At 49.2% G+C, this 17,336-nt stretch overlaps 1 protein-coding gene across 2 annotated transcripts; it reads right to left on the bottom strand.

Annotated features, from left to right (window-relative positions):
- Positions 1 to 426: 426 nt before the first annotated feature.
- Positions 427 to 7,201, bottom strand: CREG1 (cellular repressor of E1A stimulated genes 1; the record flags this gene model as incomplete). 2 transcript variants are annotated; one of them, XM_084279146.1, is made up of 4 exons in its annotated part: positions 6,775 to 7,201; positions 4,145 to 4,264; positions 2,656 to 2,840; positions 427 to 2,070 (listed from the first exon to the last, which is right to left on the bottom strand). In XM_084279146.1, coding segments are annotated over exons 1-4 (588 nt in total). In that variant the 5' UTR covers positions 7,057 to 7,201. The 2 variants fall into 2 exon arrangements, with proteins under 2 accessions (XP_084135272.1, XP_084135273.1); XM_084279147.1 differs by lacking the exon at positions 427 to 2,070 and having other exon boundaries at positions 2,655 to 2,840.
- Between the last annotated feature and the right edge of the window lie 10,135 nt (positions 7,202 to 17,336).

Here is a 17,336-nt window from a genome sequence, read left to right as displayed (position 1 = left end):
GAAGCAGGACGGGTACATTTAGGGTATTGGCATTTGTCTTCCCAAGTAACCATTAGACAGGATGGAGCCCTGTGGTCCCGGGGATGCCCAAAAACCTGCCTGCCAGTGACACACTCATTTAGAAATCCATTTAACCCTAGCCAGAAGACATGCTCAAGTAAGGCTTCCTTGCATTCATTTTCAGAAACTCCACTGTTACTATCTGATGTTTTATTTCACAGATTAGATGCAGAAAAGAAAGTGAAACATGAAGTTGCTTGTTTCATCCAAGGAGGGAAAGCCAGGTGTCACAAGGGTGTTTCACCTGGCAAGCGTGAAAGACTCCTGCGTGACAATGAACCGAGAAGTCTGGAGAGAGGGAACTTGGGTGAAAGGCAGGGTGAGGGAGAGGAGCATTCTTCAACGTGCAATAAATAACACTCAACACCACTTGTCAAAAAATACTTTAATTTTTAAAAAAGCCCAGCATCATCAGCTTCACACATCAGAAGTTATGGAGTGATATGTAATGCATTCAGGTGTCCCCAGGGGAAGGAGCAAGTCTGTACCAGAGGATCATTTGTGTTTTCACAATTGTTAGGCCTTGTATAAAGATATTTTCTGAGTTCATCTTCAATGTTAGTGTTGTCTGTCCAACATAAATTGTTCCTGTAAGTTTCTTTCACACTAAATTAGCTTTCAAATAGTAGAACAGAATGTGTTTAATAAAGTAACAAGTACCTTTTCTCCTCTTGCAGACTAGGTAAATTTAGTAAATAGCTTCAACTACGTTTCCACGAATCATTCCAGTGTTTGAGAAACATAGCGATACCCTAACGACATTAAACAGAGCTGGTTTGATAAGATGAATTTCACTGTTCTACATATGTCTCTGCCTCTAAGGAATATAAATTCCCACATTCTTTATTCTGTCAACTAGAAATACTTGCTTATTGTAAAGATCAACTTTATTGCTCATAATCCCTGTTGGATATTTGGGAATTTGGCACATGGGAGATGAGAGAGGACATAAAAAGGTGTTAATCTGGTGTTTGTGGTTGCCCGTGGCTTATTGTAGCAGAGAATTAATTATGCACACTTCCCATTACTTTTCATTCTCTACAAGTCATAAATCATCTGTGTCATACTGTATTGCTTCTTTCTTACTTCTGGGTGACCAACCCAAGATATTTGTGTGAGGCTTCCAAGACAACAAAAAACCCCTGCTCAGTTCTGCTGTTGAGGGTAATAAAAGCTGTCGCTTTGCCATTTGATCAGACTAACAAAACTGAGATTACAGAATCAGAAAACGTTTACCCTTTACATCATTCTCATTGAATTTACCAGCCACTACTCCTCTCATGCTAAAGCCAGGTGCTTTAGGTATTACCTAAAAGAGTCAGGGCATACAAACACTGCCAGCTGAAGAGTTACCAAGAACTTACCATGAGGTATACGTACACTTTGCATAGAAACAATCGTGTTCTACAGCACATTCAATATAGGTAGCAAGATAGAAAAATGGCTCAAACAAGTGAGAGTATTAGCGTGCAAAGAAAATTCTTAACAGAATTTGGGAACTTTGCTTATCATTTGCCGTCGTAATACAAGCAATGCTTTCCATTCCACAGTCAGACGAGGCATCCTGTGATGCTCTGCCATGAGAGGTCTAAACTAAATGGGTATTAAAACTAAAATAAATTTGGAAAGTGCTCACAAACAGATATTATTTAACTAAGGCATTGCAAGGTTTAGAACTGGACTAATCCTTTAGTTCTCAGTAAACACAGCCCTTCTGAATGAAGACTGTCAACAGCCAGACATCCTTCCAGAATCACGTCCAGGGAATAAAATTTAATTATGGCTTATGCGCAAAGGTTTTTGGATACGACATGATTCACACTGTGCTACTTAGTGAGGATTTATGTTTGCTTCAGAAGGGCTACAGATGCTCATTAACAATGCAAAGTGTTAGATTTTTTTGCATTATTAATTCAGCTCTGCAATACATCAAAAAAATTTAAAAATTCTTTTGTGAAACAGCCAAGGTAATCCACTTGTGTATCAGCATCACCAAGGATCTTCTTCCACCTACAAGGAGTAAGCATAAGAGTGAAATTGAATGCATATGTGTGGACTGTGCAAACTGTATTTGAAAGTTTTGAAGACTTAAGTTTTATGTGAACAATAAACTACAAGTTCTTTATTTTCATTATTATAATAATAGATTCAAAAGCAATTAAAAAAAAATAAAGCCATATTGCTGCTGTCCCATTAATACAGCTTCAAACATGCTGAATTGCCTGGCTACTTCTAACTCTTAGACCAAACATCATCTGTCTTGCAATCAGCTCAGAGGACAGTGACAATGCCTACTCTCAGGACTCCTTCCTCCCAAGAAACTGTATTTAAGCTGAGGTATCAAGTGCAGTTAACCACAAACAATATAGATACTATACTTGATCATCAAGTAGGTGAAGATATTCAAACATATCTTACGATTTCGGTGCTGCTTCCAGCAGGCTACTTGGGAAAAAGACATAAACGTGTATAAAACCAAAAGAGATATATAGTTAATATAAAAGATATATTGTTACTGTAATATAAGATATATTGTTAATAAGTTTCACAGGTTCAATCTAATGAGAGTTAGGCATGCAAAACTTAAGTACTTACTAAGGCTTGACACTGTAATATTCTTCTGGTGTCACAATTTTCAATCCACCAAAGTAGTCCAGGACCCAAATATTGGTGATGTTGAATTTGGCAAAGAACCAGTTATGATCCTTAGGCCAAGTTTCCATTTCAGGGTGGCGACTGAATAATGCTTTTTTTGCTAAGCCTGCTTCCGAATCATTTACCTAGAGAGTAACCAGCAAAATACTACAGTAAGGTACAGTCACACAAAGACAAATTGTAGCTAAAAAAAACCCAAATCCCACCCCAAAATAAAAACCCACTGCTGACTGCAGCACGCTCTTTTCAGTCTAGCCATGCCTTGTCCCAGAGGACTCATTACTGTGCCAGAGTCCACTCACCTTCAGTGTGGTGCACAGCAACTGCATACGAGACAGGTGAAAACTGCACAGTAGTTGATGTTAAATGAAAAGGGTGCTTTTAAAGCAAACATAAGCAAGGAAGTACTTCAGCAACATAAGAATAAGTTTTTCAACAAATCACAAAACAGGGGAGCGTGGATTCTTGCTGAATTACTACAGTGCAGTGCTTTAGGTGCTTTATTAGCTTCTCTGCACCAGCTCACTCAACCAGACACACACATATCCAAATCAGATGCTCACACATGTATGCACACAAATAGGATGACACAACAGAATCTGCAGGAGAAGGGAAGCCAAAATGTGTGACAGCACTTGATATACAGTGTGAAAACAGTTTAAGAGTTAAATCAACAAGTTAGAGTTCTGGGTATAGTACAGGAGGAACTAATTAAACAATTCTGTTATTGATGAGAAACTCATGACAGCAATTAAAGGATTGCTGCCGTGTAATGTGCAAATATCTGAGGTGTGAAAACACCAAATGAGAATTTAGACTATCACATAAGAGAGAACAATTATGATTAGTCCTCATCCTCAATCATTATCCTCAATAAAAGGATTAAGATAACTAATAACACATGCAGTCCTAAATTCCTTCTATGGGATACCAAAAGACTGGTGCAGGAAAGAATACTGCCCCAGCAGCAACGCTGCCAGGTAATGCAACACACTTTTTCTGTCCCTGGAACTTCAGGGCTGAGGTTAATACTTGCTTCAGTGAAGTTTTGTAAGTGCCTATGTCATACTGCAGGGATCAAATAATTGAACCGAGCAAAAGAGGTGGAAAAGCCTTCACCCTTCATTCACAAGAGAGTTGTCTTAGACTTCTTAGCTTCAAACAGGTCTAGAGGAATGAGGGAGCTTTCCTTCGTTACAGTATCGTCCTCCCAAGATTCTTGCCAAAGACATGCCAGCACGGTGCCTGCCAGCATCACATGGTAACTTCATTTTCCTCACGCAAACTATGAGCCAGCCTCCTGGTACCACAACACATACATCTCTTCTTGCACTTTCACACAGAAATTCCAACCTTTCTCTTCTCCACCCACTAAACAAGACTATTTGAGGCATGCAACCCTGTCCAGCGTCCGCTCCCGCCTGCTTACCTTTACGATACTCCCACAGAAGATTATGTGGGCACAGAGAGGATTCTGGGGATCGTATTTGTGCTTCTTGCAGTAAGGAGTCTGTGCCAAGGACACAGTTAAGGAGGCATTTGCATTGATCTGGAACACAAGCAGTCAGGTAAGAGCTTTACACAGCTTTGCCAGAAAAAAGAGAGTCACGCCCACCATTACTTTCAGCATTTGGAACACTACGGAGCACATAGTACTGGTTAAAAGAACAAAGCTGAATATCAGCTTTTCCTAACTGTATCTGAAAGGCTGCTTAGATGTGCTCTGAATCTGAAGGAAAGCCCAGCTGAGAAGCGTGCTCAGGTTTGTTGGACAGAACACAAACCTCACAAAACTGCACTCCTTAAAACTCTGACTTCAATATCCAATTTAGCTGTTTCGCATTCAAATAATGATATACCTCAATTTCCACACATATGGGACTTCACAGAAGACAAGGGCATGCAGTGAACTCCATTAAGTTACTTCTAGTGGAAGGACAAAGGTTTGCATGAAAGGTAACTAAATGGGTTTTGCCAGTGTTGATAAAATTATTTAAAACAATCAACCATCATCCCTCCCCATCAAAACAGGCCCCCCAGCTGCCACCAAACTGGTCATCTCTTTTGATGTTTAAATTGAATTTTTAAAGTTGGGTTTAAAAAATCCCGAGTATTTAAGGAAGACGCTTGAAGAGTTAAAGAATCTGTATAGGACTGTTTTTCCAAACATAATTTGGCGAGCACAGCTTGAAAAGTATTGGTTCCAAACAGGATCGCCTACTGCAGAATGTCAAGTAGTGGAGTTCATTGCCTCCCAACAAAGAAAGTTTGTGAGAAATTTAATGAGAAAATTCATGAGAAGAGCTTGTCTCAAAAGGAACCCCCCCCCCCCCCCCCCCCCGAATACTGCTGAACTGAGGAACCACTTGACAGATAGGAAGTTGCTCAACTACAAAAAAAGATGACTCATGATTATTCAGCACGATCTCCTACAAGACCTCAGCATTACACGTGACTGTCACAGTCAGACAGACCCTTATGCCCCGTGACAGCAGAATAAGGATCTCTTTGGGAGCCTTGTGAAGGATATACTATACAAGATAAATTAGGCCTTCTACAGTACTGAAGAGATACAATTTGTCTATTTTAATGGAACAATACAAAATGTAACAGGGAATGAACAAAAAGGTCTGAAAACTTTACACTGGTTTAGGGCTTGTTTGTTTTCCTAATACTGTAATAGCTGCCAGAACAAAAGGGGTCCCTCTATTCTGCCCTAATCAGGTCTCACCTGGAGCACTGTACCCAGTTCTGGGCTCCTCAGTATAAAAAGAGACAGGGATCTTCTGGAGAGAGCCCAGAGAAGGGCTACAAGGATGATTAAGGGTCTGGAGCATCTCCCCTGTGAGGAAAGGCTGAAGGAACTGGGGCTGTTCAGCTTTGAGAAAAGAAGGCTAAGAGGAGACCTGATCAATGTTTGTAAATATCTCAAGTGTGGGACACAGAGGAAAACGGCCAGCCTCTTCTCAGTGGTCTGTGGGGACAGGACAAGGGGCAATGGCCTCAAGCTGGAGCACAGGAAGTTCCACACCAATCTGCAGAAGAACTTTTTCATGGTGAGGGTGACACAGAGCCCTGGCACAGGCTGCCCAGGGCAGTTGTGGAGACTCCATCTCTGGAGATATCCAAGACCCATCTGGACACCTATCTGAGTGATATGTCCTAGGGAACCTGCTTTGGCAGGGGGGTTGGACCCGATGATCTCTGGAGGTCACTTCCAACATCTACAATTCTGTCATTCTGTGAATTCAATAAAGACCACCTCCCTAACCTTCTAGCCAACTCTCTTGACCACAGCCAAGCAAAAGGTCCGAGACAAGGCCAACAACACCCACCCAGGGGCTGAGCGTGCCAATCTCTTGCCTTTTGCGGCGCAACTGCCTTGGCAGTAAGCTCCAGAGATTTATTTACTATTCCTTCAGTAGCCCTTGTAAGACCCCTCTTTGCCCAAACCCCACACTGCCCATTTCCAGTCCTTTTGATTATGGGGCTTTTTTTTGGAGGGGGTTGGGTTTTTTTGTGACTTTCTCCCTGTTCAAATACCCTTTGCCCCCTCATCCCTCTGGCCACCGCCCCTGGAAGCTTCAGCCACCCGGTGCCGCCCAGCAACTTCTCCGACCACCGCGAGCAGGAGCTGCCCGGGCGGCCCACACACCCAGCGCCAAGGGGCACAGCAGCGCTTCGCGCTTCGTCCAACCGCCCCGAGAGCCCCACACAGGTGCGGTGGCGCCCCTGGAACAAGCAGCGAGCGCCGTTACACCGACAGCGCCGGCGTCACCCCCCACCCCGGCGAAAGGGCTCCCGGCCACCACTCGCCGCGGAGGCGGGGAGGCCCAGGCGACTGCGAAGAGCGAGCGCGTCGCTGTGTGAGCGGCCCGGCGGCCGCTACGGTGACCTCCCGGTGAGCCGACCCTCCCGACGGTGGCGGGTGGGGGGTCACCGCTCGCACACGCCAGCGGCACAGCCGGTGCTGCGGGGACACCCACCCCGCGCCCGGGGGCAAAAGCCCGCCTCGCCCGGCGCTGCCCGCGGGCAGGCTGGCTAGCCGGGCCCGCTCACCTCCAGGTCCTGCACGGAGATCTCCATGTCGGTCAGGTAGAGGTAGGGGACGCCGCTGCCGCGGGACGGCCCGGGGGGCCCGTCGCTGATGGAGAAGATGTTGGCGAAGGGGCGGCCGCGCAGCCCGTCCTGCGTGGAGAGCGTGGCCAGCGCGCCCCAGTCGCAGCTGTGCAGCACGAAGCGCGCCATGCGCGCCGCTTCCTCCGGCGGAGGGATGGCCCCGCCGGGCAGCGACAGCAGCAACAGCCCCGCCGCCGCGCACAGGAACAGCAGCCCGGCCATGGCACCCCAGGCCCCGGCCGCCACCAACTGCCGGACCTCACTGCCGCCCTCCCTCGCGCCCGCTGCCCCGCGCGGGGAGAGGCGGGCCCTTCCGCCCTCCGCCAATCGGAACAACCCCTGCTCGCCCTCCCTCGCTAACGAGGGCACGCCGGGGTCGGCCTTACGAGTGGGAAATCAGCCCGACCGCTGCCAGCCAATGAGATCGCGATGCCCGGTCCCTTCAGCCAATGAGAGCTGCTGAAGGGGCGGGACAAGACCCACAGCTTTCGTCGGTGGTAAACAACTCTTGACAACTTTGCCCTCGCCACCGGGTCGGGAGGGGCGGGGAGGGAAGGGGCGGGGCCACCGATAACCCGGCAGCCAATGAAAGGCCTAGTCAGAACTCTCCGCCAATCATGTTGACGTACCCGTGACGGTGGGGGGCGCGGGTGCCGGTACCTCGGGTAGCGCTGCGCTGCGGTGCGGTGCGGTGCCGTGCCGTGCCGTGCCGTGCCGTGCCTGCGGGCGGGATCCCGCTGGCACCCACTCGCGTGGAGCCGGGACGTTTTTGCAGCGTCTGAGTGACCCGGTGTGGGTCATGGCGTCATCAGGGTGCCCGGCAGCGCCCCTGGCTTGTCTTTCCTGCCCGGGGAAGCCAGCCGGTCACATCCACAGGGCGGTAGCGGGGCTGCCGGCGCCCGCACCCCCCGATGCCAGAAGGCTGGCTCTGCGCCACGCCGGGGCTTTGCGTCCCGCCTTCCTCGGGGAACGCCTTGGCGCCTGACTACGGCAGGCAGGGTCTGCCCGGAGCCCGTGCGGCCGTTTGGCAAGAGGCACAGCTGATGTCACGGCAGTTACAAGCCGCAGGACGTACGCCAAGGCCAGCCGCTCTGCAGGACCTGGTTCCGCTGGTTGAACATCCCCCGGGCCTCGGGGGCGTTAATCGCTGAGGTGTACCCCGTTTTGTCTGCAGGCACCTCGGCCAGACTGGCATAAAGAGGCGCTGTCAAGGGGGGCAGCACTGACTACGTTCAGCGTTGTTCCAGTTGAATCTTCCCGAGTGTGACTGCACGATGTCCATAGCGCAGGGAAACCCACGTTAGCCCTGCGTGGCTGCCACCTGCCCCCAGCTGCTCCTTAGCTCACAGTAGGCCAGAAGAATCATTTTGCTGGGTGGAATTGAGGAAGGAAAGCACCCCATACACTCACCCCCTACTATTCCCCTACCATTTACCATGTCCCGTTGCCGCATGCAGGCAGGACACCATCATTTTTAGCACTGGCACAGGCTGTCCAGAGAGGCTCTGTAGTCTTCTCCTCTGGAGACATTCAAACCCCTCCTGGATGTGTTCCTGTGTGATTTAGTCTAGGTGATCCTGTTCTGGAAGGGGGGTGGACTAGATGATCTTTCGAGGTATCTTCCAACTCCTAACGTCCTGTGGTTCTCTGATTTTTCCCTTCAGTATTCCCCCTTGCCCAGCTTTCCCTCCAGGGGACTGACACACAGAGCCTTCAACTGCTGTCCTCTCCAGGCCATGCTAAGGAGAAACCCATTTTGTTATAACCAAAACACAAATTTTAAACAATACCCCCACCAAACCAAACCCAAAGTCTTCTCTGACTGTCCGATGTACAGCCACTCAGCTTGGGTAGGCAGCTGAGCCTGCAGGCAGCGACCGCTCCAGCAGCAAAGGCGATCCAGGCAGCCACAGTTTTGTGATACAGGGCAAGATCTTTCAGGGCAGAGTGCTGAGGAGCAAAACAGAGCAAGGAAGGGAGCGCCTTATGAGAGAGGAGGCTGCGTGGAGGGTGGTCGTCGTGTGTGTAGGATTGCACAGCATGTTTGGATGAGGGGCTGGAGTGTGGTGAAGGGAAAAAGAGAGAAAGTGTTCTATGGGAGGGGAGCAAGTATGAAGAAAGGGATGAAAATGGTGTGGAGGAAGCAGCTTAGGGAAGAGAGGGGGATGAGGAAGGCAAAATGCAACAAACTTTTCGTTAGAGATTTCACTAGCTAAAACAGAGACATTGTAGCTTCCTCTTTTCTCTCCTCACCCTGTTTTTTTTCTGCTTTCAAGCAGTCCTGCCCTCAAGAGCCCGGGGGCGGTGTGTGTGAGTCCGTGGTTACTTGGTGCAGTCAAAGAAAGGGACGAGTGGTATAGAGAGGTGTGTGGGTGGGTGGGTGGGTGGGTGAATGTATGACTGATTTTACAGGGCAGAAGGAGGGCGTGATAGGGAACAGACAGGAGGTGGTTGGTGGGGTCAGCAGGGGGAAGAAGAGATGCCATAGAGAGTATGTGGAAATAACGACATGTGCCACGGGGAGAAAAGAAAGGATAGAAAGGAGATTAAAAAGGATGCGGGAAGCACAGCTGGCAATTCTTTTGTCTTTTATTTTGTTTCAGAAAAAGGGAATGCAGAAGGGGGGAAAGCTTTCGTGTTCCGGATTTTAGGTGTAAGTACAGCTGAACGTGGCCACCCCTGCTCTGCCAGGAGGGGCGCACGTTACTGGCGACACGCAGCCGCTGCAGCAGGACAGCCAAAGTGAACCTTGTGCAGGGCGTGGAAGATCATCCCACACTCCCCCTGCCAGCACTGGAACCATAAAGCGGGATCGCAGGGGCCAAGAGAGGACGACCTGTCCAAAGCCTGTCGAATTTTCCTCACCCCTTCAGCCTTCTGGAACATCCACAGCTGTCCGGTCCGCAGCCACCAAGGGGTGCTGCTGCCCAACCCCAGCTTCATGCAGCATTTGGGCTGAGGAGTCGGGAGAGAATTCAGCGCTCAACAGGATTTATGGAAGCAAATAGCATTGGCTCTCTGCCACGGGGAACAGGATTTATTAGGCAGAGCAGTCTCTGCAGTGGGCAGTGCACGCTGGCATATAGACTGTGTTGCACTTCGCACTGAACCAAGGGGGCTTGCTTCGATCCCCTCTTTCTTGGGTGGGTAGCGTGGAGTGAACCTGTAGGGTGAGGGGTAAGGTCCTTAACTCTTTCAGCTTGCTCTGAAAGTGTTATCTGAAGTAAGTCTCCAGGCTCTCTCACTTCCTCAGCTAGAGCTCAGAGAAAGGAGAAGGATTCTCTCTGCTGTGGTGCAACATGTCTAGGGGCTCCCAGCATCCTTGCATAACAAGGTCAAGCAAGTATTGCTAGCCACTAGTTCTCCTTTCCAACTCATGTCCTCATTTACATAAAACCCTGGTAAATAGACAGCAATGTCTCACCATGGACTAAGCCAGTTCACTCCCTCCAGGGCTTGGCCAGTTCATGGAACAATCTTCATTTCAGTGTGGTTTACAATGCAGTGGGCCTCAGGCTGTGTCTGGGGGCCATGTCTCTGGAGAAGGTGCATCTTAGCCCGAAAGCGGGCCAGGTCTCCATCCTGGCTAGTGTGTCATTGCACTCTGTCTGCTCTCTTCATAGCTGGTTCTGCCCTGAGCCAGCTCTCTCTTTAGATAGCATGGTTTCTGGATGGGCTGGGCAAGGTCTCTCTTCAGACACACAGTCTAGCTACGCGCTGGGCCAGGCTTCCTGTCTACATCGTGCAGTCTGTCCATGAACAGAGGCCTTTCTTTGTCCAGATAACACTTGCAGGCTGTGCAGCATCGCTCTAACTACTGCTTGCTTTCTGAGCCAGGCCAGCTCTCCACATCCAAATGACAGGCAGGGTGATTAAAGTCACTTGCCGCTGCATTTGACAGAAGTGAGTGACCTGTGAGTCAGCTCTGGCAAAAGCTGAAGGGCTCCGTGCTTTGAAGTGCCAACACTCGGTGCCACGTGAGAACCACCATGCAAATTGTTTCTAAAAACGTTGGTTAGATATCCTCCCAAGGAGATAGCAAGCAGCCCTGGCGAACAACGCAGTGCTGCGGCTCTTACAAAGTGGCACACAACGCAGACCTTCACTGAACACAAGAAGGTGGTGTGTGCTTGTGCATAAAGCATTTGCTCTTATCCTCAAAGTTCGTTTGGGAATTTAGCTTCTGACCCAGTCATCGGTGTATTTTTAAAAATACAATCTAGCACTTGCCTGGTGTTTGGCTAAAAGTCCTTTTTAGTAGCCACCACACAGATGGTGGCAATGCAAGCTTCCTCTGTGCATAAGTTGTTGGGGACAAGGAATGCTGTTCCATTTTCAGTCAGAACATCTCACCATTTGGCCGTAGCCTGCACTGCATGCTGAGGAAGCTGTGGTGACGCTTTCTAGGCAGTTGAGAGACAGGCAGTAGGACTGACACAACATAATCAAAACCATGGTTGTATCCCACACAGATACCTGGAATCATGTCAGCACCCATGTTCTGACTTGTATACTTTTGTTTATATTAACCCTTGTCGTGTATTAAAACTAGTGATTGACAGAGGAATTGTTCGTTCTAGAAGCAAGCTGTCAGTGGCTGAAGCTGGAAGTATTTGTCCCATCACTACATGGACATAATGGGATGCGGCCATGCCTGTCAGTAGGCATGCTCAGTTTGTCCTCTGAAGTCAGGCAGATCAGTGGCGGAAGAAAAGGTCTCCAAAGAAATTCAAGTGCTGCAAGAGATGACACTAGCTACCTGTACACCACCCACCAGCCCCGGCTCACCTGGTATGAATGAGGGTGGTCTACCTCCGTGTGATCTCATTCCTCATAGCAGAGCCACTCAGGCAAAGCCACACAGGTGAAGTTCTCCCTGTACTACGTAGCATTTTCCTACATTTACACCGCTTAGGGACAAGCTTTTGCCCAGAGCGTGGGCGTTAATCTGAACCATGTTGTTAGCACTCAGGCTCAGGCTGACAGTCAAAAGAACACGTGAAATGATTCAACTGTCTCCACCACCTAGTTTTTTTATGTGGCTGCCGCACAAGCAGCAGAGTCTCGTGCTCCCTGCCCAGGGCAGCTCAGTGAGAATCACTTATAACTGGGTACTTTCATTTAATTCAAGCACCTTTGGTAACGGGGCTTTCCCATTCGCATCAGCTCCCAGGGGTGCGGGGTGCCTGGCACGCGAGCCTGTGTCTACGCGCGCCGGTGCTGGCACGTGAGCGTGTGTATGTGAGCGTGTGCGCTCTCAGTCTTGTTCCGCTGCAGCTGCAGAGTCAGAGCAAGAGAAATGTCGATGGTACAAAGCGTTCCAGCTGACTTCATTTCCTGCTGATAACTCCCTGAAGAGGAGGGTGAGGCTTAGCATCTGCAGTGTTAGTTTAATGATGAGGGGCGAGGGCCGGGTCGGTGGGAGCAGATACTTCAGAGCACAGCTAATGGTGGGTTCAAAAAGCAAGTTTCCCATAGAAAACGCTGTTGATGTTCGCTTCCTGCCAGTGTCGTTGTCAGAGTAGCTGCTGTGTAAACCCAACCCAAAACAGGATGTTGTCTTTTAGAGCTGATTGATACTTGAAATGCTAGTGCTTTTTTTTTTTTCCTGTGTGGTTACCCTATCCCCCTTTTTTTCAGTTGCTTGAATGGGAACAGAAAGGCTCAAACCCTGTTTTCAGGGCAGCAAAACCCCAACCTGGTAACAGCTGTAGGTTAATAATGTGAGTTCTGGATAACAGTGTGGATAGCAGGAGCCAAACCCAGGCAGAACAAGCTCAGATGCTGGCACAGAACAGGAGAGCTCTGCTAAACTCCAGGCAAACAACCTTAAGAGAGTACAGAGATTCAGCCTGTCTCGCAGAGACCCACAGCTCCCTCCACCCTTTGCTCATCCACCCCCCACCCGCAAACATACCTTCCCAGATTTGGCACCCACACAGGCACACCCAAATGAGAGAGCTCTGTGGACACAAACATCTGAGTCAAACTTTACGAGGCCCCCAGAAGCTCCCTTTCCTGAGTGGTCTCTGAGCAGCGGGCTGCCGCGTCCTTCCAGGCCTCACAGCCCACACACACTTAATAGCCAAAGTGCGAGGGGGCCAGCAAATATTCCACAAGGCGCTTATGAGTGTGGCAGAGCTGGTTAAGCCGCCTCTTTTGCAGGCTTGCTGGCATGAAGGATTTCTTTGCTCTTTCTCCCCCACTTGCTGCCCATAGCAGGAGCTCCAGTCATTTGGCCCGAAGCAAGCTGGCTGCCTGGGCCTCACAGGCCTTGAAGAGAATCGTCAGGGAAGCTGCGAAGTGCAGGGATCCAAAAGCACAACGTTTCCTCGCTCAAATGAAATTTTCCCCTGGAGTCTGTGTTAGTGGCACTTGTGATGACGGCATTTTTCATTTAATTTTTTTTTCCCGCGCAGAACAGATGTAGAAACCTTGGTTTTGGGGTTGGTTTTTTGCATACATGAAGAATTGAATCTCACAGACACTGCGCTATCCCGGGAGGTCTGTAAACAGAGATATATGCAGAGAGTCATGCTCTGAAATATCTTACATTCATACTTGTGCATACACATCATGTAAAACACCCAGTTCCTCAGCATAACCTCCCTTAATAATAACGCTTGTCACAAGGTTCTTGCCGCTAAATCATGCGGGTGGTTTGTTCCAGACCTTCTAGTGTTTTTTAGTCAGAAGAAGGTCAAGAGCAAACACGCCTCATGTCTCCCTGTCTGGAGGAAAACATATACCATATTTCTGTGTGTTTTCTCCTTGCTCCTTCAGGAAGAAAGACTTAGCATTAATAATCTGAGCACTGGGTACCATGCTCACAGCAATGGCGTTTGAGAATCCTGCTGGCAGGAAAGATCTGCCATGTGGCAAGATACTTAGGAGCTGAAATACAGAGTGTGAAGAATTGTGGTGGGGCAGCTGCAACTAACTTTACTTCATTAGTATGGGTGAAGCGATACTATCTCTGCCTAGCAGTTTCCTTTTCTGTAGACCTAAGGAAACAGCTTCCCCCAGAGTACAGCCTCTGAAAACAAAAATACTGAAATGGACCCTGAGTGGCACAGAATCATTGAATCATTTTGGTTAGACAAGACCTTTTGGATCATCAACTCCCACCGTTAAACCAGCGCTGCCAAATCCAACCACTAATCCACATCTATTTCAATACCTCCAGGGATGGTGACTCAAGCACTTCCTCTGGGCAGCCTGTTCCAGTGCTTGACACCCCTTTCAATGAAGAAATCTTTCCTAGTACCCAATTTAAACCTCCCCTGGCACAACTTGAGTCCATTTCCTCTTGTCACATTGTTGTTATTTGGGAGAAGAGGCTGACACCCACCTGGCTGCAACCTCCTTCCAGGGAGTTGTAGAGAGATCAGATCTCCCCTGAGCCTCCTCTTCTCCAGGTACTAAACAACTCGAGTTCCCTCAGCTGTTCCTTGTAAGAATTGTGTTCTAGACTCCTCACCAACTTCATTGCCTGTGTTTGGATGTGCTGCAGCACCTCAATGTCCTTCTTGTAGTGAAGGGCCCAAAACTGAACTTGAGTACTTGAGGTGCAGCCTGACCAGTGCCAAGTACAGGGGCACGATCACTTCCCTAGTCCCAAAGGCCACACTATTCCTGATAGAAGCCAGGATGCTGTTGGTCTTCTTGGTCACCTGGGCACACTGCTGGCTCATGTACAGCTGGCTGTTGACCAACACCCAGGTCCTTTTCTGCCTGGAACCTTTCCAGTCACTCTTCCCCAAGCCTGTAGCATTGCATGGAGTAGTTGTGACCCAAGCACAGGACCCAGCAGCTGGCCTTGTTAAACCTCACAAAGTTGGCCTCCACCCATTGATCTAGCCTGTCCAGATCCCTCCTTAGAGCCTTCCTACTCTCAAGTAGATCAACACTCCCGCACAACATAGTAGTGTCCTCGAGCTTACTGAGGGTGCACTTGAAGACATTAAAAAGAACTGGCCCCAGTACTGAGCCCTGGGGGACACCACTTGTGGCCGGCTGCCAACTGGATTTAACTCCATTCACCACAACTCTCTGGGCCCAGACACAGAGACAGTTTTTTACCCAGTGAACTATACACTCTTCCAAGCCATGAACAGCCAGTTTCTCCAGGAGAATGCTGTGGGAAATGGTGTCAAAGGCTTTACTGAAGTCCAGGTAGACAATATACACAGCGTTTCCCTCATCCACCAAGTGGGTCACCTTGTCATAGAAGAAGATCAAGTTAGTCAAGCCAGACCTGCCTTTCATGAGCCCATGTTGACTGGGCCTGGTTGCTATGTATTGTTGTGTGATGACACGCAAGATGATCTGCTCCATAACCTTCCCCAGCACTGTGGTTAGACTGACAGGTCTGTAGTTCCCCATATCCTCCTTCTGTCCCCTTCTTGTGGATGGTTGTCACGCTGTCTAACCTCCAGTCAGCTGGGACCACAGGGGCAAGCCAGGGCTGCTGATAATTGCTGGAAAGTAGCTTGGTGAGCACTTCTGCCATTACCCTTGGATGGATTCCATCCGGCCCCGTAGACCTGTGTGTGTCTAAGTGGTGTAGCAGGTTGCTAACCATTTCCACTTGGATTATGGGAGCTTCATTCTGCTCCCTGCCCCTGTGTTCCAGCTCAGAGGGCTGGGTACCCAGAGAACAATTGGTGGTACTGCTAAAGGCTGAGTACCTCAAGTACCTCAGCCTGGCACGAAACAGCAGTTGGAGGAATGTGATTTTGATGTTCTGTTACATCTTGAAAACGACACTTGCAACCAATGCCCACAGCAAAATCCTTGAGCATAAAATCCTCCTCCTGTCCCGACAGCGGGTGAAGCACAGGCAGCCGAAGAAGCGTCCTGCCCTCCCTGCCTCACCCTGCTTCTCACTGTTTCAGTTCCTGTCGCCTCTCCCAAGGTACCATTGTCAGGACTTTAAGAAATCAGTAGGTTTTCCAGTCAAGAAGGAATTTTGATTTCGTATTTCTTTTAGACTTTAATCTATTTTCTTACAGTTGCAGCATCTCCTGGTTGCTTACAGTAGAGGGGCTGCAACCAATCCAGAGTTTAAGCAACAGAGGATTTAATCAGTCCTCTTGCCCAGTCTCCACACTGCAGCAACTCAGCCTGTCATTCTTTTGGCTCAGGACCGAGTAGCCATTGTACACTGAACTCAGGAGATAATGAGATTGTGATTTAAATCTGCTCATTCCACAGGAGTCCTACAGCATGTGGCACAGCACGGGTTAACTGTACAGTATGAGCAACTGTGCCGAGATGATTTACTGGTAACAATAACCTGGAGTGGCATGATGGTCACTTTTAAATCCGTTCTGGAGTGTTTTCCTCCATAGCCAGCGGAGACTTGTGAAACACTGTGAAGGAAAACTATGCATCCCCTTTCCAAAAGGATGCTTTAACCCTCTTCTGCCCCAAGGTATCATCCCAAAATGAGGACATGACATTGTGTCACTTTGCAGTGGCATGCGAGGCCAGGAAGTTAAGCAGAAGACAAAGGGAGTGTTTCCAAATTCCGCTGCACCACCCTGCTCTCAAGAGGTGGGGACTGAAATTCTTGAGAAGGAGCATATGCAAACAGTTGCTAAAAGAGATGTCTCATTAACAACACCGCAATCTGAGTGGAAAGGGAAACCCTAGCAAAACATTCCTCAGGCTTATTTTTCTCCAATCTGAATTTTTCTGCCGCCACGGGAGCTTCTAATCTCCATCGGAGGGAGAGAAGAACATCCCGCACCGTCTGACCCGGCAGCGTGAGGCACAAGCTCAGGGTGGAAGGAGCTAGTCCTGCTTTACAGCTACCCAGTGGCACCTTGCGTGGGGTCCCTCTGCTTGCGCCCCCATTTCTGCAGCGCCCTTTGCAGTGGAGCCCCAATCCCTTGTTGCAGAATCAGCAGTACCGTGGTCCCCAGGAGACACTGTGGTGCCTTAGATTCTGTTCAAACACAACAATCGCTCTTGCCCTGCTCCTCTCCTGCCACGCCAAAGGCTGCCTGCCCGCTGCGGATTGAAGCTGCATAGAAGTGTGAAGGAAGAGAGAAGGGAAGCTGCAAGTCAGAGGGGAAAAAGGATCCTCCTCGCAAATAAACAGCAAGGCAGAGATCCTGCGCTCGGAGAGGGAAACGTGGGCATGGGAGAGATCCAGGCAGCCACGGAGGGAAACAGAGGTGAAACAGGGCAGGGGAGGGAAATAAATGAAGATACGGTGACAGAAAATACGACGGGGAGGAAGAAAGCAAGGGGCAAAAAGCATGAGTAGTGTCCTGAAGTTTTGGGCACAGCAGCAGAGTCTGCTCCTTGTTGTCTCATGAGCCCAGTGCTCCGGGAAGGACAGTGTATCTGTTTAGATTTGCGTCTAAATTTAAACCCTGATTGCTTTGCCTCCCCCTCCTCTCCCCTCCCTCCCTTCCTCTCACCCACCCGCCCTTCTTCCTTGTTCGTAGTGCAGGGCCACTGGCTGGGCTCCGCCAGTGTGCGAGCTGAGC

The sequence above is a fragment of the Gallinula chloropus genome (genome assembly GCF_964237585.1).
Source record: "Gallinula chloropus genome assembly, chromosome: 1".
In the NCBI taxonomy this organism is placed as follows: Eukaryota; Metazoa; Chordata; class Aves; order Gruiformes; family Rallidae; genus Gallinula; species Gallinula chloropus.
The sequence above is the reverse complement of the archived record's forward strand: the minus strand, read 5'-3'. Positions and strand labels throughout refer to the sequence as shown.